Source organism: Apium graveolens, chromosome 1 (assembly GCF_009905375.1).
Source record: "Apium graveolens cultivar Ventura chromosome 1, ASM990537v1, whole genome shotgun sequence".
Lineage (NCBI taxonomy): Eukaryota > Viridiplantae > Streptophyta > Magnoliopsida > Apiales > Apiaceae > Apium > Apium graveolens.
The window spans coordinates 65,425,755-65,447,410 of record NC_133647.1 but is presented as its reverse complement, the minus strand read 5'-3'; the positions used below and the strand labels follow the sequence as shown (position 1 = coordinate 65,447,410).

The following is a 21,656-nucleotide window of genomic DNA, read 5'->3' as shown; positions in this document are numbered from 1 at the left end:
ATTAGACAAGTCATGACGATTCAGCAGGCCCTTCAGGAGTCTACAGATGCTGGTACCAAGGCAATTCTTCAAGCTCATCTGGAATCTCTGCATCTCTTGCAGTTGCAGCATTTCCAACAAAATATAAGTGTGGATGAGCTCAAACAGGACATTGCTGATCTGAAATCCTACAATGCTGAGAAGTTGGATTCAGTCATACCTTATGGTACTATGGAAGATTTGTTGGGGAGACTGAGGAAAGAATCTGATGCTGACAAGAGACTGGCCAGATTGGAAAACAGGGTTCAAATCATTAAAGATTCTATGGTCACCATTCTTCAGAATCAACAAACTCAAACAAATCTACTCATGCAACTGGCCAATGCACAAGGCTTGACTCCTACCCTTGATGATAACAAAAAAGGGGGAGAATAAAGGGAAAGGGGAAAGAGAGCCATCAACAACAGTTCAAATTTCTCAAGTGCTAGTTCCTGTCATCACCACTTCTCCAATTATTCAAATCAAAGGAAAGCTTGATGGAATTGATCTAATCCAGATAGCAGCAGCTGAATTGCAAGTCAAAGAGCAAAGGAAGAAGATTGATGAAAAGATGCAACAAATATTTGGTTCTACAACTTCTCAATCACAATCTATGAAGCACAGCATAAAAGTGGAATTAATTATTATGGAACTCAAGCCAGAAGGGAGGAATAAGGTTGGAGAGACTTCTTCCATGGATTTGAAACCTATGGTCCTCAAGCCCAACAACAGATCCAATAAGGACTCTACAAAGAATCCTCTGAAAGAAGTGGATTTTCCTCTTCCAAAGGCTGATGAGGACAAGCTTTTGGGTACAAGTATCTCATATCTCAAAGAGACCATAGATGTGGCTGTAAGGAGAAACATGGCTATTATCTTCAGAGAGGGAAAGATCATATGTGTGATGCAAGGACATCCCAAATTCTCAATAGCCAAGAGGGAAGAAACCAGAAGGTTGAAGGAAGAAGCCAAACAGCTAAAGGCTGACAAAAGAGCACAAGCAAAGCTTGACAAATAGCTAAAGTCAAGTCAGGCTGGAGAACAGAAAGAAATTGAAGACAAAAGTGAAGATGAAGCTATGGGGGACATGGTTGGTACTGAGATGGAGGAAAGAAGTAAGGGAAGAGAAGAATGACAGAAAGGGAACAGAAAGAAGGTCAATGCAAAAAAAAAATGGTAGATAAGACTGAAGAAACCCAATCAATATCCAAACCACTACCCTCTATTCCTGAACCCATTGTGCCTGACCCCTTCATGAACATTCATGGTGAAACAATCATTCCCAAGGAGGAACCAATTGATTGGGACACCATCAAATTGCCCACCTTCCTAACCTCTTCTCCACCATCAAAGAAGCAGAAAAGAAGAATCAAATCAACACCCTCTAGAGCCTCAATCAAATTCACACAGAAGCCTAAGCATAAACCTCAAGCCTCTAAAGATGATTATGTTCACATCTGTGACATAAAAGAATTTTCAGACATTGAACTCTATCTGGATGAGCTGGATGAAGTAAGGGGAATAGCTGCCTACAGACAGCTACCAGAAAGACTAGTGTTCAAATACAAAGGAGATGGGGAAAGAACCTGGCCTCTTTACAGAATTCTGAATGAAGGCTACTCTACCTTGATTAGAGTCTACTCAGCCATACAAAGGGATTCTGGCTTTACCAGGACTGCCAAGACTGAGATTCTCAACAAGATTGCCAACATAAGGAAAACTTGGAGGGAGCCCAATGCTTTGCCTAGAACTTTAGTCATTCAAGAAAGAGGAATTACAATTCACAAATCACCTCATTGGTTGATGGAGTTCAGAGACAACAAAGGAGTCAGAAAATTTTTCAGAATTGAAGATCAGCTCAAGATTGCCTGTAATGAAACTCTCAAGGATATGCAATCTAAGTTGGACATCAATGAAGAAGATGAAGCTGAATTCTACAGACAACTTCAACTTCAAATAGAGGAGAATGACAGGAGGCTAGGAAAGAAAACAAGGGATCAAAGGAAAAGGAAGTAATCTGCTCAGGCTAAAGGAGCACCCTTGGAAATAATGTAACTCTTCAATTCCATCTCAGCATACACATTTTTGTAGCACTTTTGAATTTCTGCTTTATTACAGTTAATATATTTGTCAAGTGTTTTGTTATCATCAAGCTAAACCCAAATTTATACCTACAGTTCTAGTAGACATAAATAGGGGGAGATTGTTAGGAATATGTGCATTAGTTTGATGATAAGTTAAACAAAACACTTAAATAGAAATCTAGTGTTTGTAGCCTCAACGGATAAGACCATCTTGGCTATCCGTTGAAGGGGTAGCTTTACTTAGCAATAAGTTTAGTATTGTAGCACATTTCATTCTCTGGATTCAAGTTGTAATTCTTAGATGTTGTAGGAAAGTATCAGTCATGTTGACTACTAGTGGATATGTAAATAGGAGGGCTAATTGTAAATATTTCATGCCTTGTAATTCTGTATAAGTGAAGAAGTATCAACTGATATTGAAGACCTTCAACAGATAAGAAACAAAGCTTCAACGGATGTCTCTAATGCTTCAACGGATAATATCCATCAACGGATAAGTGCTTCAACGGATAAAGACTTCAACTGATAATGCATCAACGGATAAAGCTTCAACGGATAAAGCCTCAACGGATAAGGCATCAACGGATGAAAGCTTCAACGGATGCTTAGTTCATTAGCAGTTGATAGTGACAATTCACAAGCTGACAGAGGCACATGGGTTGACAGAGACAAACTGGAATGTGGAAGCCTCTAGGAGGAATCAAGAAAATGCAGCATTCCCATTCTGATGCAAACAAGGAAGTATTCAAAGATTCACAGATTATCCTAGATTGCATTGGATAGAGAAATGAAGAAGAAACATGTGAAGAATCCTTTCAATTGTATTTTACAGTTTTGTCTTCACTTGTAAACTTGGTGTTATATAAACCAAGTAGCAGCTAGTAATTAGATAAGAATTTTCCTGAGCTGTTTAGAAATATCAAGAGAGAAAATCATTTAGTTTGTACTAGGAAGCAGCTGTGATTTAATTCTTTGAATCACAGATTTTCTGAAATAACACATCTCTGGTGGAACAACAAATCCACCAGAAAAGTTTTCATGTTTTGAGCAGTTTCTAAGGCTAAGTGTTTAAGTGAACAAATGTGTGTGAATTGCTTGAAGCTGATGCAGACAGATATATATTCAAACACAAATGTAAAGAACACAAAGAAAAGTTTTTAAGTTCTTTGTGTTCTTTACATTTGTGTTTGAATATATATCTATCTGCATCAGCTTCAAGCAATTCACACACATTTGTTCACTTAAACACTTAGCCTTAGAAACTGCTCAAAACTTGAAAAAGTTTTGAGATTTACATTCAACCCCCCTTCTGTAAATCTCATTGTTAGTCCACTGGTAATAACATTATTACTTGCTGAGCTAGTTAGCTCACTCTTGCGAATCTTTTTATGTATTTTACAGTTAAAAAGGATATGGTTGATAGTGAGGTTCCTCAGTCCAAAGTGCGAACTAGGGTTCTAGTTTGAGTTGGATCGAGCTAGCAGGAGCTTCATATGGTAGTGAAATAGTAAGATTGTAAGAATAATTTCCTTATTAGTTATAAATTAAATTAGTTAGGATTTGGTACGTTGTAATATAAGTTAAGGTTGTGGCTTGTTTTCATACTTTAACCTGTTGTGATCCGTATTTATGTAAAATAGGGTCATTGCAGATAATATTTCTTATACAGGTTTATATATTGTGTATGTGTTATGGACCCCAAACTTTTGACCCGGGTTTGGAGGGCGCCACAGGTTGGTATAAGAGCCACAGGTTATAAGTCACTGAAACAAGCCTAGATTGTCGGGATTGGGTAGAGGGTTAGGATTAGGAATAGGAAAGAGAAAGATAAGACGTCATGAGGTTGAGTGTGACTGTATAGTAGGTCTCCAACATGGTTCATGTTGCGATTCGAGATTCTTAGCTTACGGCGTGATTTCTAGATAACGGCAATAGCAGATCCTGTTTTCCCTGTATCATCTAATCGTTTGGAGCTTTCCGTTCAAGGATCGTCATCTCCTCCCAGATTTAATTTTGCACCTTGTTCTTTCATCAGTATTAATGGTATTACCTTCTGTTATGACAGTTGTACATCTTCAAGATATTTTATGCTATTTTACCACCTCTTAATATGAGATTACCTATTTAAGAACCTCAATATGTTTATTCTTGTCTTACTGGACATTTGGTTGTGCGTGTATCTTTTCAGTGCATCATACACTATGTTCTATACCCCCAGTTTAAAACTTGTCGTATGAAGCAACAGTACCTACAAGGATGGATTCGAGAGCTACAGCAAATGGTGAGTACTGAGATATAAATAAAGGTGAGAAGAAGTTTAGAAAGAAGATTTATGTGTTCCGGAGGATAGCTGCTACCACGTTAAAAGGAGCCATTAATGACTAGGCCACTCATGACTAGTTTCTGGAACGGATTAGATGAATTCTGAAAGAAAGTTAGAGAAGAATATGGATCTAGAACTTTCTTGAAGTTAGATAATGGTGTTATGACGATGCGATATATTTATAGTAACAATGTGATGTGGCATCATCTGACTTGTTGACTATTGGATAACCTGTTTTACTTAACGACTACAAGGATGATAACAGGAGTATTACCAGTATCGAAGCTTTGATGTGCAGCTATGAATAAGATAACATGCAACGTCAACTGCAGTTTTCATCGATTTAGGAAGGTAAACGGACTTAATAAAGGAGAGAAGGTAGATTGAAGTGAACGGACCTTTTATGTGATTGTTTCCTTAAATTGGTACTTTGTTATGCGTAAGGAGGATAACAACCAACTCATATAGTAATGACGACCAGATGTATGATTTTTAAAATTTTTAAAAAAGTTTTCGAAAAAGATTTTCCCTTACAAAATTTCTAAAAGCCTTTTTAAATAAAGTAAGTTTTAAAAAAAATGGTTGTCCAGTTACTACTTGAGTTTCTTGTTTGTTATAAGACAAGATTACTTAGAAAGTACATGTTCCAGAAATTAGTACGGTTGATTTCGAGGGCTAAGTGGACCCGCTATTACGAAGAAGTTTTGATTAATCCTAACAGCAGAGTGTGAATCTTGTTTGATAAGATTAATAATAGGACCAGAGTACGGAGAAGCTATTCATCCAGTTGCAGAGACCATTAAGGTTTAAAGAATTCATTGATTTAAAAGGAGCCTGAGCATGATCGAAGAAGGTTGGGAAGATTTCCAGACTTTTTTAAAGGAAGAACATTATAAGAAAAGAATTGATATGTTGAATGATTGGTGGTTATTCTAATTTGCAAAGATAAAACTTGAAGTTATCTGGTAAGAACGCAATTATGATCGAATTTTTAAAGTATTATACGTGTCGGTGCAATGCTAAAGACACAAGACTTACTAAGAAAGAATCTATCATAGTGCTTAATTTACATAAGCATTTCAGCATACTTTCTAAAGTTGTTATATGACATAATTGGGATATGATCGAACAAGCTCGAAAGATGAATACAAGTGAAATATGGATGGTGACCAATGGTATCATTCATGTCTTCAATATTACAACACATATTCCTTTTTGATTCCTAAATATGTATGAACTTCTTTTCTTAATAAATTCTCGCGGTGATAAGAAAAAGGAGGATATTGCATTCCTTTAAAATTTAATTGTTCCCCTCAAGTTTTGCTTTCTGATTGGGACAAACAGTGTTATGGTGAGACACTTTGTCAGAATGACGAAGAGTCGGGTGGGACGCCACCTAATCATGTGCTATATGCCATATGGTATGAAAGAATGGCCATCTTAATTACCAATGTGGTTGTGACATTTATATCCAAATCATTATTTCTTCTTCCTTTTTAACTCTGAGTTTATTGAATTATGGATCCTCCTAGTTGTTTTGATGCACTGCTATTTTTTACGAAAGTTTTCAAACAAAAATCACCGTATTATGAACCAAGCGGGCAAAGTTCCATCTACCTCTCACGCATGGAAAGAAAATAAGGGCATATGGCGAGGATTGAAAATCAATAGCCCAGTTAGGGATGCACTAGGAGTCAAGGGAATCTACTTCAATAAGGAATACGTCTCCAAGAACGAGAGTTTACGAATTGTCTGTGAATTATGTTATTCAGAATACGGGTATGATAACGTGAAGGATTATTGTGGATACCTTATGCGTTAAAGTATTGAAAGATGTGGGAGCAACTTAATTGTTTATCTCTCATGGTTTTTTTGATAAGATAAATTACCCTGTTGAATTGATAAGATTATGACTAAAGGACTACCAAGTCAAGAACGTGTAACTGTTAAGTTTTTGAGGATTTGATATTATTTAAGATAGGAGAATTTGACATTATTCTAAGAAAGGGACTAACTATTTAAGCGTTATGCCCAGATAGGCCGACATGATGAAAAGATGGTTCTGAAGACGTCAATTGAGAATATGATGAGGTTTAGAGGACAAAGGAAGGTAAATAATTTGTTAGCGATGATTTAAGTTAAAAGGTTACGGTGACCAAGATGTAAGCACTCTGGTGATTATGAATAGAAGTTAGGTGCAAACAGAATTTGAAGATTTTATAGTAATTAATGAGTTTCAAGATATGTATCCAAACGAGTTACCAATATTTCCTTCAAATAAAGAAATTAAGTTCGCGATTGACTTTAGCACCTGAAATGAAGTCAGTGTCCAAGGCCCCGCACAGAATAGCGCCAGTTAAAATGAAGGAGTTAGCAAAGCAAATGCAAGAGATGTTAGAAGAAGGAGCAATTAGACCTAATGTACCCCATAAGGTGCACCCGTACTAATTATTAATAAGAAATATGTAAGTATGAGATTATGCGTCGACTAGCGAAAGCTCAACGAGTTTCCTATCGAGAGAAAGTATATGTTACCTCGAACTAATGGTTTGTTTGATTAGATGGAAGAAGCAAAGTATTTTCTAAAATTGATTTAAGAGTTAGGTGTTACCAATTGAAGATTGAACCTATGGACATATCAAGGAAAATTTTCAGAACTAAGTATCGCTGCTATAAAATTCTAGTAATGTCATCTGAATTAACCAATATACCAGTAATATTTAAAGTTGATGGACGAAATCTTTAAGGAATATTTGGATAAGTTGTATTTGTGTTACTTAAAGTCAACGGAGGACCATGCAAAGCATTTAATGATAAATGGGGAGTCGGAGAAGAAAGAAGTTATCTGTAAAGTTTACAAGGTAAGAGAGTTGATGACAGGAAGTTTAATTCTTAGCACAGATAGTCAGTGAGAAGAAGACCAAAGGGTGTCCAACAGGGAATTAAAGTTACTATGAATGAAGAAAGACCAAAAGCACCAACAAGAGTAAGAAGTTTTATTATTGGCCGATTATTATCGGAAATTTGTTCAAGAATTCTTGAAGATTGCAACACCTTTGACGAAGCTAACCAGGAAAAGCAAGAAACTTATAAGAAATGGAGAAGGGTGAAGAAAGTTTTGCGGAATTAAAGGAGGGAATGGTTAAAGCATCTGCTTTATCACTTTGAAAGTATCAAGGAGATTTTGTAGATTATAGTGATACTTCTCATAAGGGAATAGGATGTGTGTTGATGCAACACAATAAAGTTATTGTATATGCATCCAGACAACCGAAACCTTATGAGTAGAAGTACCCTACTTATAATTTGGAATTAGCAGTAATAATATTCGCTTTGAAAGATTGGGAAACAAGATATGTATGGAGAAAGGTGTGAGATCTATACGGACCATAAGGGTTTGAAGTATGTATTTACAAGGAAAAGCAAATGCAGTGGCAAATGATAAGCAAAAAGAAGAAAGTAAACAAAGGAAGTCATAATTTATAATCCATAGAATTTTGGAAGTTGGAATTGGAAGTCATAATTTATAATCCAAAGGAAGCGAGGTAGGATAGTATGACCTTTCAATCAGAGTTATTAAGAGAAAATAATGGGATGTCAAGGGAAGATAGTGGATCAAGATGTTAACGGTTTAGTAAGAAAATTTATGCACTTAAAAGAATGATCACGATATCCTCACACTTTTATTTAGAACTTGGATGCTACGACTGGCAGAATTAATAAATGAGATCCTAAGGAGAATTCACAATCCTAAGTATTCAATTCGTTCAAGAAATGCCAAAATATACAAAATTTAAAGAAGAAAATTTATAGCCAGTTATAAGTAGGAAATTTCAAAATGGATTAGGAAGTGTTAGTCATGTCAAAGAATTAAGGCGAAGTATTAGAGGCCTAGTGGACAAGGCAGACCAAGGAGTGGTTTTACAAGGAGCGAAGCATAAAGTGTACCAGTGATGTTGTTGGAGAACATGGATGAAATTATGAGATTGTGTATTGATTATTGGGATTTTAACAAAACAATGAATAAAATTAAGTGACCCCTATAAAGGATTGATTACTGACAAGACCTAATTCAAAAAGTGTGTTATGTCTGGGGGATTAACTTAAGATCAGACCTGAGAACATATCAGAGATTACGAATAAAATGAGTTATGAGCATTGCAAGCACTGGTGATATTATGTGAAATAACAAGTGTATCAGTTGTCTATAAGGAATTAAGGAACATGGTGTATAAGGAGTACTCGGATAGGCGAACTGTATTTATTGATAACATCCTCATCTATTTTAAGAATAAGAAATTCTGTGTGGAATGCCCAAGGATTTTCCTCCAAAGATTAGAAGGAAAGTAACTATACGTTGAGTCTTCAAGTATGAAATTTTGACCGAGGTTAACAAAAGATTCTGATTAATCCATTAACAACTACCTAAACAAAGGCATAGGGTAACAGATTCCTTGTGCAGAAAGAAAGGATTGGATGTAAACGAATTGGAAAGAGTGGAATATTAAGTTCAAATACCTAAAGGTGATAATAAGTGAGATTACATTTCAGCCTTAACTGATAGAAATGAATAGGAGATGTTTAAATATTTTAAAACTAAGTTGAAAATGAGCACCGCCTATCATCCCTAAACGAAGCGTCAAAGTGAAGAAGTGATTCAGGAAAAATAAGATATGTTGAGAGGTTGAGTTTTAAGGAAAACTTGGATGATCATTTATCATCGATGTCAGCTTTAGAATGCCACTTTACCAAGCCTTGTGTGGACGCAAGTGTAGGTCCCCACTTTATTGAAATAAAGTGGGAGAAAAGAAGTTGTCAAATCCTAAGTTAATTCTGCACACCAAGGGCGTAGTGATATTGATTGAAGCAGCTCAGAGTAGATAAAAAAAGAAGGTGGATTTGTATCGAGATAGAGTATGAATATAAAAGTAGGACCAGTAGTGTTAGTAAAAGTTTCACCTTGAAAGAGATTGGATAAGTCTGAATAGAGGGGACAAGTTGAGTCCCAAATTTAGTGAACCATTCAAAGTATTGATAAATATAGATAAAGTTGTTCATGAGTTGATGTTACCGTTACAACAGTATGTACATATAATGTGTTATGCATGTCAATGTTAAGGTGATAAGTATCTGATTCGAATCAAATGTTTGATTAGGAGCTAATGGGCACTTGTCCAAGTTTGTTCTATATATAGTCATCAATCCAAATTCTTAATCGTTAAAGGCGAGTCCTTAGAAATGAATGTATATCTATAGTGAGTACGTTTGAAACCCTCGAGTAGAAGAGTCTACTTGGGAATTAAAGTCAGATATACTTGACAAATATCCTCACTTGTTCAGTTAGATCAGATTCTGAGGACAAAATCCTTTTAAGGGGGGGAGGATGTAATATCTGGAATATGACGTGGAATTATTTTTGTTAATAAATAAATTATGTGTATAACTTCTATTAGCTATGTGTTATTTTATTATTATCCATGGGTAATTTATGGTTACCGGGTTGTCCCCGTAATTAATTATGGAATTGTATTGAACTGTTTCCACTTTTAAAAGTAAATTTAATGCAAATTTATTTGAATAAATATTTGGATTGTCTCTAAAGTCGTTTTTATGTTTTTATAATTATAATAATTATTTTTAGGATTTTATAAAATTTAAAAATCAATATTTTATCAATTATATAGCCCTGAATGATTTCCTGATTTCATTTATTTATAAAATCTGTATTTAATTTCGGAATTCTTTAAAAATTGTGAAACTCGTATTTATTTAAGTTTGGAATATTCCAAGAATTTTAAAATTACTTTGGAAATTTTTGGGATTAATTTTACCGCGCGTTGATTCTTTTAATTGGTAAAAAGCGGGTATAAATTGCGTTTCAAAAATTGTTTTAATATTTTGAAATTTATGTTTTTATAAATTTCGGGATATTTGTAACATTTTAAGACTGTTTTCGTAAATTTCTGAATTTGTTTTAAGTGCAGCTCGGTTCGTTTATTGTGAAAAATGCTTTAAAAATTATGAAAATTTTATTTTATTATTTTCGGCATTTTTAGAAAATTTTAAGACTATTTTGATAATTTTCTGAGTTTATTGATGAGCAACTTGGTTTGATAAATCGCGAAATACGAATTAAAAGTTGGGTATGCAGCCAGAAATGGGACACGTGTAACACTCCTGTAAGTCCTTGGAAATGTGTGAGCTATTTTTTTTTAGCAAATAGAATACAGATTAGCACAAATGGGCTTATCTCCTTCTCTGTAGTTCATTTCTTCCTCTAATTTTTCTCTGATCTCTCTACTCTCTCTCTCCTTCAAGAACAGATACATATACATAAATATATAATCTCGATTTCTTCTTCATCCTGGGTAGCTTGCCGGTTCCTTTTCTTTCGGTGTTGCTTCTCCGACTGTTATTTTCCGGTACTTGCCCCCGTCCATGTCTTTCTCGGTGACTTTGTCGCCGGTTTTTCCCCTCCCCCTTTTATGCGCGAGTATACGTGTGTTAGTGGTATTACTGTATGGTTATGCTGTGGTTCCTTGGTTTCGACTGTGTCTTTGGATTCAATTAATTCGAGTCATGTTCCGATGTTTGTCCGAAGCTTTGGTCTGTGATTTTCTGAATTTTGTGATTAAATTTGTGTTGAAAATTATTCGATTATGGCTTTTGGTTTAATCGAATTAATCTTTGAAAATTTGAATGAAATTTTTTGTGTTTGTTCGAATTATTCAGGGGGGAAATTTGAATGAATTCTTACAGTTATTCGAATTATTTGATTACTGGAAAATTCGTAGATATTCGTATTTTTCTATCGGTGGAGTTCGCGTCGGAAACCCGAATTATTCGGGTACCTGCGAATTTTACCGCCGTCAGCGATGAGCCTCAGCGAGCTGACGGTGGACCGTGATGAATTATTCTGAGTCCTAATATTTGAAAATAAGTAATTTAGTTCTTATATTATTGTAGTCGAAATTAAAAGTAACAGTAGTTAAATAATTCAGTTCAGGAATTATTTGTATTGATTGTTTATTTGCTGAGTTGTGATTGTAATTATAATGGTTAGTTGGGACTGGTAAAGTTGGATTGCGATTGCTTGCGATTGATTGGTTTGACATCGAATTGATTCGACGGGTAGGCCGATAAACCAAGGAGACGCTACCCTATTTTCGGAAGCATATCCTATGAAATATCGGAACTACCACTCGAATGTAAATAGTTATATAGTTATAAATAAATATTTTGTAAAATATAACAGACAATTTTTTTCCTAAAACGATGAGTATATGTGTTTTCCGAAAATGAATATTGAATCGAGATTTGAATATATGAATCCCGTATGTTGTGTACTATAGTAATGTATATAAATACGAGTCGGGATTGTTATCGTTTGGGTAGGGTTGGTATCGAGGATATGTCAAGCATAACTGGGTGTCTACTATAGAGTATTTTGACCTTGTAGGTTCTAGCCGGGAAACCGAAAGTGGACGTTGGACTAAAGATAACATAGTGGTCAGTCGACGAGCTCAGTAGGGTTTCAACCGAAAAACCTGAGTGTCGAAGTCGAATCCAAGGTGATCTAGTGGTTGAACGTTCAAGCCTAAGCGTCAGAGTCGACTCAGAGTTGATCAGTAATAGTTATAAAACCCTGCAAGGCAAGTACTTCTAAACCTTTCTCGAGATATAGTGCAAACATTTCTAAATTCTCTTGTGACATATTGTTAAGTATTCAAAATAGTTTTGTTTTATATTCTGAGTACTTTGAATCATACAGCCTTGAACCCGGATCACATCATTTGATCTTTGAGCTGTAAGCCTTATTCTTTATAAACCATCCCTTGTTGATTTCCAGATATTAAACCACACTAATATGATACTACTCTCCAAATATATAACTACCAAACACCAAACACTGGAACCGAATTGTTTGAACATACAGAAACTTTTATACCCCAACCATTTTGTATAACATCAAAGAACTAAACCTTGAAAAATCCTTGTTCGTCCAATACCTGATTCCCTTACAGGAAGGAGGCCATTTCTTTTACATACTTTGATATACCCTCGTGGTACCCATGAATTACACCATGCTCTTATGCAAATATTTTATTACCGTTGATTATGATCTTGTTTTATTGAGTTATATTGTTTATCATATTGAACTGCTTTAGAATTAGATAGTTTTCTTTATGTGGACCAGATTCGTGGTCAGACGAGATTCGTGGTCAAATTAGGCCAATGTGTGTCTTGGATCCAGTTTATAGAGCAGAGCTGTGTGCCTTGCTCGGGGTTAGTGCGTGACTGATTAGCAGCCTAACCTTGGTTTTAAAATTTGAAATGAATATCCAATTCTAATGATTGTCTAACAAGAAACTTGATTCCTCAGAATCATCTCGCTTGATCACTGTTTAACCTCAGTTATTGTTATTACTACTTGCTGAGCTAGTTAGCTCACTCTTGCGGATCTTTTTATGTATTTTATAGTTAAAAAAGATATGGTTGATAGTGAGGTTCCTCGATCAAAAGTGCGAGCTGGGGTTCTAGTTTGAGTTGGATCGAGCTAGCAGGAGCTTCATATGGTAGTGAAATAGTAAGATTGTAAGAATAATTTCCTTATTAGTTGTAAATTAAATTAGTTGGGACTTGGTACGTTGTAATATAAGTTAAGGTTGTGGCTTGTTTTCATACTTTAACTTGTTGCGATCCGTGGTTATGTAAAGCAGGGTCATTGCAAATAATATTTCTTATAAAGGTTTATATATTGTGTATGTGTTGTGGACCCCAAACTTCTGACCCGGGTTTGGAGGGCGCCACATAGGAGCCCTCATCTCCTGGATTGCTTTATTTTCTCTGGATTGGCTTTTATGCCTCTGTTGCTGATCATGAATCCTAGGAACTTGCCTGCTCCTACGCCAAAGATACATTTCTCCGGGTGCAGTTTGAGTTGGTTCTTCCGTAGGTTGTCAAAGTACTCCTTCAGATCTTCTACATGTCCTGGTATAGTTGTTGATTTGGAAATCATATCGTCGATATAGTACTCCAAGTTTCTCCCAATCTGGGACTTGAATATCTTGTTCATGGCTCTCTGGTAAGTTGATCATGCACTTGTCACTTCGAAGGGCAGCATCACATAAGCGTAGACTGCTCTGTGAGTTATGAATGATGTCTTAGATATGTCCTCCGGGTTCATCTTGATCTGGTTGTATCCGGAGAAGGCATCCATGAAACTTAGCATGATGTGTCCGGAGGTAGCATCTATCAATTGATCAATATTTAGGAGAGGGTATGGGTCCTTCGGGCATGCATTATTCAGATCAGTGTAGTCCACGAACATTCTCCATTTGCCATTGGACTTCTTCACCATAACAACATTAGCTAGCCACTCCGGATATTTGATTTCTTTGATGAAACCTGCTTTGAGTAACTTCTCCACTTCTTCGTCTATGGCCTTTTGCCTCTCCGGGGCAAAATTTCTTCTCTTCTGTTTGACTGGTTTTCTGTTGGGGTTGACGTCCAAGTTGTGCATTTCTATGGACTCATGTAGTCCGGGCATGTCTCTTGGACTCCAGGCAAAAACATCTTTGTACTCCCGGAGCAGGGACACTAATCTTTCCTTGAAGGACTCCTCGAGTCCTGACCCAACTTTTACCATTTTGTTCGGACTGTTTTCATCAATCCGGACTTCATCTGTTTTGACTGTAGCTTCGATTTTTGCTTGTTCTTTGTTTGAAACCATTTGAGGAATTCGAGCTTCAGAGTTCTTCTTCATATAGGAGTTTTCTTATTCTGATTCTTTTGTTACTTGCATGGTAGGACTAGCTTGGTCTAGGACCTAATTTTCCTTGTCGACTACCATTACTTGGTTGCTTGCCGGTCCTTCCGGACTTGTTATATATGCTTCTTGGTCCGGACTTGACTCAATGAGTTATACTTCTTTTGTTGTTTCTTCCCTCGGTCGGGGTCGGTGCTTCTTAATGCTTTGTTGCTTGCGAATGACTATTGCCTTCCTTTTGTTGTCCTGGTGGGTTTCTGCCATGACTAACCCCTGGGTGTAGCATGTTTCAGCAACTCCATAATCTCCTTTTATTTTCCCGACTCCTGTCGGGGTTGGGAACTTGATCTTGAGATGGGTGATTGAAGTTATCGCTTGCATCATTATTAAAGCTGATCTGCCAATGATTCCATTATATGACGAAGGAGCGTTGATTACATAAAACTTGATGACATGAGTCACTTGGTTAGGAGTGGTTCCAAAAAGAACTTGTAGATATAAAGTTCCTTGAATCGGGACTAAGTTGTGTCCGAACCCATAGAGTGGGTCCTCCCGGCACTCGTTTGAGCGGACGTTCCCTAACTACATTCGATCCACTGTGTGCTTGAAGAGAATATTTACTGAGGAACCATTGTTTATGAGCATTCTTCTTACTTCATTATCAAATATGTCCAAAGTGACCACTAAGGCTGCATTGTGATAAGGGTTGACTGCTTCATAGTCCTTACTGCTGAAGGATATCACCAGGTCTGGGAGTGATTGGATTGAGAGCACTTCTTTGCCGAAGTCCGGGCTCCGAGGTGGGGAGTGGGAACCTCCTAGGACTATGTTGACTACATTCGTTCCTCTCTTCTGAGCTTCTCCCCTATTGCTGCTGTCCCGGACTAAGTACTTGTTCATATTTCCTTTCTTCACTTGGTCCTCAATGAAGTACTTGAGTGATAAGCAATTCTCGGTCTTCTGGACATGGGTTTCATGATAATCACATTGTCTATTGCAGGGCCTGCTCTCCGGAGGAGTTTACATTGGCTTCGGAGGATAATAGAACGGCTTGTCTTTTACCTCTTTCAAGATTTCCTCCTGGGTCATGGTTAGAGGAGTCCAGTCCGACTCCTGCTTTGGCTCCCGGGGTTGCTTCGCGGGTCCTGGATCGCTCTTTGACTTCTGCTTAGGACCAAGTCTCTGAAAAACTGGAGTAGTTTGTCTTTCTTGGCTTTGTTGGTTTTTCTTGAACTTCTTATCCTGATGGTAACCACCTTTCGGTCAGCCGTAAGTGTTTTTGCACCTGGACCCCCCATTCCGGTCATCCTCATTGCCTGGAGCACATCGGTTTCCTTTATTAATCTGGCAGTCATGGAGTAAGCTGCTGCCAGACTTTGCGGCTCCTTAGTGATCAATTCTAAGATATATCTCTCATTGTGCTCTGGGTCCAAGTTTCTCCTGAAAATGCTCAAAGCTTCCCGCTCATCCAAACTCGAGACTTTGTTGATTGCTTCCTAGAACCGGCGCATATATGCAGAGAGAGATTCGTTGTCATGCTGCCGGATTGTCTCCAGGTGACACATGTGCATTTCATGCATTTTGTTTGCCCAAAATCTCCGGAGGAAGGAAGCGCGGAACTCCTTCCAACTATGGATGCTGCGGGAGGGGATCCTGCTGAACCATCTTTGGGCCCCTCCCTTAAGAGTTGAAGCGAAGAGCCTTGATTTTGTCAGGTCATTGTAGTAATATATTTGTGCTAGCTGCTCAAAGTAGTTCAGGTGCTCCTCCGGGTCTCCTAGACCATCAAAGGAGTCAAAGTTGTAATGCTTCAAGTTCCGCTTCCGGGGAATGACTTCCAAGGAGTGGCTGAAAGGAGTTAATATTTCTCTAATTTTTACTCCTGAATCTCTGTCCATCTTTCTTTTCAATTAATAGATCATATCTTTTAGTTCCTTCTGCCTTTCTACCTCTTCATCATCAGAGATCAACTCCGGAGTAGGGTCTCTCCGGGTTCTCTTGCTCCTAGACTTGGCCAATAGCTTTTCTTCTTCTAACTGCATCCTTTTCTGGATTTTTAGTTCAAGCTTTGCTTCTTCTCTTTCCTGATTTGTTCCCGCACCTCTTCCAACCTTCTCTGTTTAGCAGCTTCTGCATCCTTCTTATTACATTGATCCTTCTTGCTTTTATTTCCCTTAGCTCCAATTCGGTCAAACACAGATCTTTTAGATTGCTGGGAGTCCCCGGACTCCTCCGGTTCCTCCTCAAGTTCGGCTTCTTCCTGGAGCCGGGTTTGCTCCTGCCCGTAGAGCCTTATTGCTTCTGCTAGTTCATTACTGGTAAGGTTGGCCATGTGCTTTTCGGCCACCAGGACATTGGTGTATTTGTATTGGTTCAGCTCAATAAGGCTTCTGGCATCCCTGGTGTTTACAATTCTCTCTATAACGGGAGTGTGTTGCAATAGTTGCTCTTGGAACACTTCGGCTCCTGCATCGAGAGCCTAGGAGTGGTCCGGCTCCTGGACCTGAGCCCTAGCAGATGGTCTCCCAGAAGTATGCTTTCCTGGTCTTGCCATTTCTCAACAATACCAACAACAACTAACAACAATATGCTACAGAAAGTATCGATCTAAGGTTGTTTTTGAAAATTACGAAAACTACCTAGAATAATAACAAGTACTAACAAATAGCTTCCTGGGACTAATTTAAGCAATCTTATGGGACTACTAAACAATGTAGTGGAACAAGTATAGCAGGGTTTTATAACACAAATGTAATATCCAAACTAGAGCAAAATCGGGGTTCTAAAATGATCAAAGCTAACAATAGCACACACAAACGTGGCTTAAATCAACGAAACGGGGTTCACACAAACGTGGCCTAAGATAACGAGAACACACAAACGTGGCTTAAATCAACAACATTCATGTTTATGAAAGAGTTTGGTTGCTGAGATTCTTACAAGTTAAATAAATGGACTATTTCAAGATCTTGTTGATAAAGGTGAATCCAGGGGCACCGAGACCCAAAAATGGAGAGCCCCTCCTTCTAGCGCCAAATGATAACTCCTGGTGGTTGGGCCGCTTCTTCGACTCCGTGCCTGGATCCTTCGCCGCTGTGGAGGTGTAGATGTGGTGGGGTTCCTACAAAACAACACCGGAAGGGGGGTTTGAGTCCCGCAGCGCCTCCGGCGTGAGAGTAAGAACTCGCTTTTGGGGAAGATGAAGATAGATATGAATGCAGGGTGGCTGTGTGTGTATATGAGTATGAGAGAGTGATTAACCCCAAAACCTTATCTTCTTGGGCTATTTATAGCCCAAGGATAGGGTTTTGGGGTTGGTACCTTTAAATCATAGCCCTTGATTCTGGGAGCGGAGGACACCTGGTTGGAGTGGATGCTTTACACGTGTCAGTGCGGGACTGGTCGAGGAATGTTCTGAGGATCCTATGACACGAGCCTCGACGATTGATGTGTGGCAGTTGTCCCTATCATGTGCTTGGGCCAGTGTCTCACGTGCTGGGATTCGTCAAGGTTGTCCTTTTGGGACTAGGTTAGTTAGGACTGGCGGTGTCCGGGAGTAGATTGATTTAGGATGCAGGACTAGTCCTTTCCAGAGCTGTATGGAGTTAGGAGTCTAGGACTAGTCCTTCCAGGAGTTGTATTCCAGGACTAGTCCTTCCAGGAGCTATATGGAATTAGGTTTCTAGGACCAGACCTCTCAGGAGCTATATGTATTATCGGGTGAGTATTACGTATGATGTTTCTTTTTACTTAAGGGTCTGGAATTAAGTCATATTGGTATAAAACTATTATCATTTGTCCAATCTAAAAACTGCAGGGTGTCTAATAATAAGATGGTACGATACTTTCTTTCTTCCGGGCATCCTTTCTTGAAACCCCAATACTTAATTAAAAATAGGGTTGTTCACGAACGGTTCGCGAACAAGTTCGATTCGACTTGGTTCGTTAAGAACTCGAGGTCGAACTCGAACACAAAAATGTGTTTGTTAACAAAAACGAGCTCGAACCGAGCTTTTATATGTTCGGCTCGGGCTCGACTCGAGCTCGACTCGAGCTCAACTCGAACTCGCTCGACTTGAGCTCGGCTCGTTAAAAATCGAAAAGAATGCAATATTTTCAGAATATTTTGATAATTATAGATACATATAGATACATACAAAATCATCCTTGCTCCTACATACCTGATACCAAAGGTGTGTAGCGCAACTTTACTTTCCGAATTCCAAAATATACTTTAGGTGTGTAGCGCAACTTTACTTTCCGAATTCCAAAATATACTTTCTGACCTCGAGAGTAGCTTGTTACTGAATCTTACTTTCCCACCAAAAACATCACCAAAATACCAACCAAGATCAAGCAACCAAAATCCAAAATCAAGTATTTTACACATATATATACAAAACTCACCGTACAATAAACATACAAAACTCATCAATTAGAAAAACAGAATAGGCAAGTAATTAAAGAATTTAGTTTACTCAATAAAATGGGATTTATGAATTTAGGGATTTCGGAGATATGAAAGGGGATAAAAAGAGAGAATGAACGTTATGATTTAAACCTACATCTACAATAGTTTTATAATTGGATTGGGTCCAAATCAGTTGGGCTGGGCCAATAAAGGTTGATTTTTTTTAAAATTTTTAAAGAGCTAGTCGGTTACGGCTCGGCTCGGTCCGACTCGTTTTTGTTTGCGAACAGCCTCGTGTTCGGCTCGTTAGTTAACGAGCTCGAGATCGAACACGATTTTATGTTCGATAAGAAAGTTCAGCTCGATTCGTCAGAAAAAAATAAAACTCAACCCGATTCAGTCAAAACTTGGTTTGACTTGGTCCGTAAACAAACCTAATTAGAAATACAACACACTACGAACGTGGGAATAATATTGGCGCCTAGTCGTAGTCAAAGCATGCAGTAGAAAGTGACCGTGCCTAAATAATTCTTTTCTATTCATTATTTCTTTTAGAAAGTGATCTTCGGTTGCCCATATAAATACCCCTACACTGCTTCTCATTTCTTTTAATAATCATCTGCTTGATTAGTCCAAATATTTAGTTAGGAAAAACTGAACTTTTCGATTTCAAATTTAGGTTATAAAATGCCATAAAATGTGTTCACACATCTCCTCCGATCCCGATTTCGCAGTACTTGAATCCATTCGTCAACATCTTTTAGAAGATGCCGACAACTTCGATGCTATGAATTCATCATGTGACCGTCTAGTGTATGAGCGAAATCTTAGCTTTGGCAGTACAGCCAGTAACACAGAATGTCTGCATAGCGAAGAGCATACATTGGAATGGGTAGACATGTTGAGAGATGCGGACACGAAGCAAGAGTTTGTACAGGAACTTTCATTTCCCAAGCAGCCGGAGTGGAAGCGATACAGAGGTGTTAGGCGTCGTCCGTGGGGGAAGTTTGCCGCGGAGATTAGAAATCCTGCCAAAAGGGGAGCTAGAATATGGCTGGGAACGTATGACACACCTGAGGAGGCTGCATTGGCATATGACAAAGCTGCTTTCAAGATTCGTGGCTCGCGTGCTAAGGTTAATTTTCCAAAGCAATTAATGGCGCCAGAGTTGAGCCAAAATTTGAATGACACTACCAAGAGAATGACATCAGAACCTGAATCTCCTTTCTTGTCCTCGTCTTCGGAGAATGGCTCGATGAAAAATGTGGAAGCTTACAACCACAGTCATGTAGAGGACTTGGAGGAAATTTTCACATTTGCAGATGAAGATCTATTCCAGGGTAACCTTTAACATTTTAGTTCAGTTAATGCCCGAGGCCCAATGAATAAGGTTTAGAGAACGTCTGACGTGCATGTGTAAACCTAAATTTGTCATATTCAGTTCATGAGTTGTATGTGATCAATTCCCAAACTGATATTACATACAGATTTCATGTCCTATATATATATATATCCTCAGACCATGTAAAATTGCAATTTTTTTTTTTTTTTTTTGTTAAATACAATTGCAATTTTCAATACTAGTGCCATGCATTTAAGTATTTACTTTCCATTTTTATAAAATAATACGTGCTGGTGCGGCCAGGCCATAAACACACAATAAACAAAAACTACATTCACACCAATTACAAATATGCATGATAGAATGGTATAGCTGCTGGAAGATTTCTGTACTTTGGTAATATTTTTTACTCGTACAGCTCTTAGGTTTGGGAAATAATATAGAACGCTGGGGTGTGATACTTTTTCCACGTCAGATCACTCAGATCCTTTGATTGAATTATTTAACATGTTATTCAAATGTAAGATTCAAATGTGACAAGAATTTTAAATGCAAAATTGGAAGAAATAAGCAGAAATAAAGACCCAGAATTGAGAACACATCACACGCTTGCCTACTATGCAAAGTAATCTTTATGAAAACTCATTAAATTTTCTTTATGGTTTCAAAAACAAGACAAGTCCTGTATCTCTCATTTAAAAGATTTCTAAACACCTGCATTTTTATTTTGCTCCAAAATTTAAATTTTCGAGGTATTTGGCCGTATTTGAATTCAAATAACATAATCTTTATTTTGTTAAGAAAACAATTTAAATTAATAGTGAAAAATAAGAAAATTGAATAAAGTGGTGAGATCTGTTAATATATAATGTATAAAGTACTGGATGTGTTTAATTTTTATATTATAAAAATTTTATTATTTGGGAAATTTTTTGAAACATAAAGAATGAGAGATATTACAAAACGAAAAGCGTAAAGAAATGAGCGATAAAGTATCAATTTAATATTATATCTTTTTTCATTTGTAATCTGTAATATCATATCATGTCATTGGAGGTTCCAGTGAAAATCATTTTCAGTATTATGCATAATAATGGAAATGCAACATCTGTTATCAATCTTGTACGATACAACATTATTATATATATATTGAATATATAACTAATTCATAAGAATATTGCTAATTCTTAAATCACATAAGCATATAAGAATTAACAATTAAATTAGGAGAAGGGTTTGAGAAAACAAATAGAGATTGGATTTAATCTCGAGTCCAGAAAACTGTCTCCTTAAAGCAGTTTCGCCCCGCACCATCCGTGTTTAGCGACCTGCTTCCCAGGATAAAACGAGATACTAGTATAATCGATAGATCGAATATACTCTCAGCGAACTTGAACTGAGCCCGAGAACTATCACCGGAATATTGGAAAAAATTAAGACTAAAGAGATCAAGAATGAAAGAGATGACTCTTATTTCCTTGACTTAATAAAACTGGTGCCCTAAGACTCTATTTATAAAGAGAGGCTTGAAAGGACTTATTTTTCTTTTCGATGTGGTATATGGTATTTATAAGAAAAACTAAGGAATAGGTTTGTGCTACTCTCGATGTGGTACAAAACCACTTTTCATATTAAAAGGTAAAACTTTGGAATATCAGTTCTCATTCACCTTTTACTCATTTTGAGCGTGTTAATATGCGTTGGAATCC

General features: G+C 37.4%; 1 protein-coding gene across 1 annotated transcript; it reads left to right on the top strand.

Annotated features, from left to right (window-relative positions):
- The first annotated feature begins 19,241 nt into the window (after positions 1–19,241).
- Positions 19,242–20,132, top strand: LOC141719888 (ethylene-response factor C3-like). The gene has a single exon (XM_074522253.1). It carries the CDS (start codon positions 19,303–19,305, stop codon positions 19,954–19,956), a length of 654 nt encoding a protein of 217 aa, XP_074378354.1. The 5' UTR covers positions 19,242–19,302; the 3' UTR covers positions 19,957–20,132.
- The last annotated feature ends 1,524 nt before the right edge of the window (positions 20,133–21,656 follow it).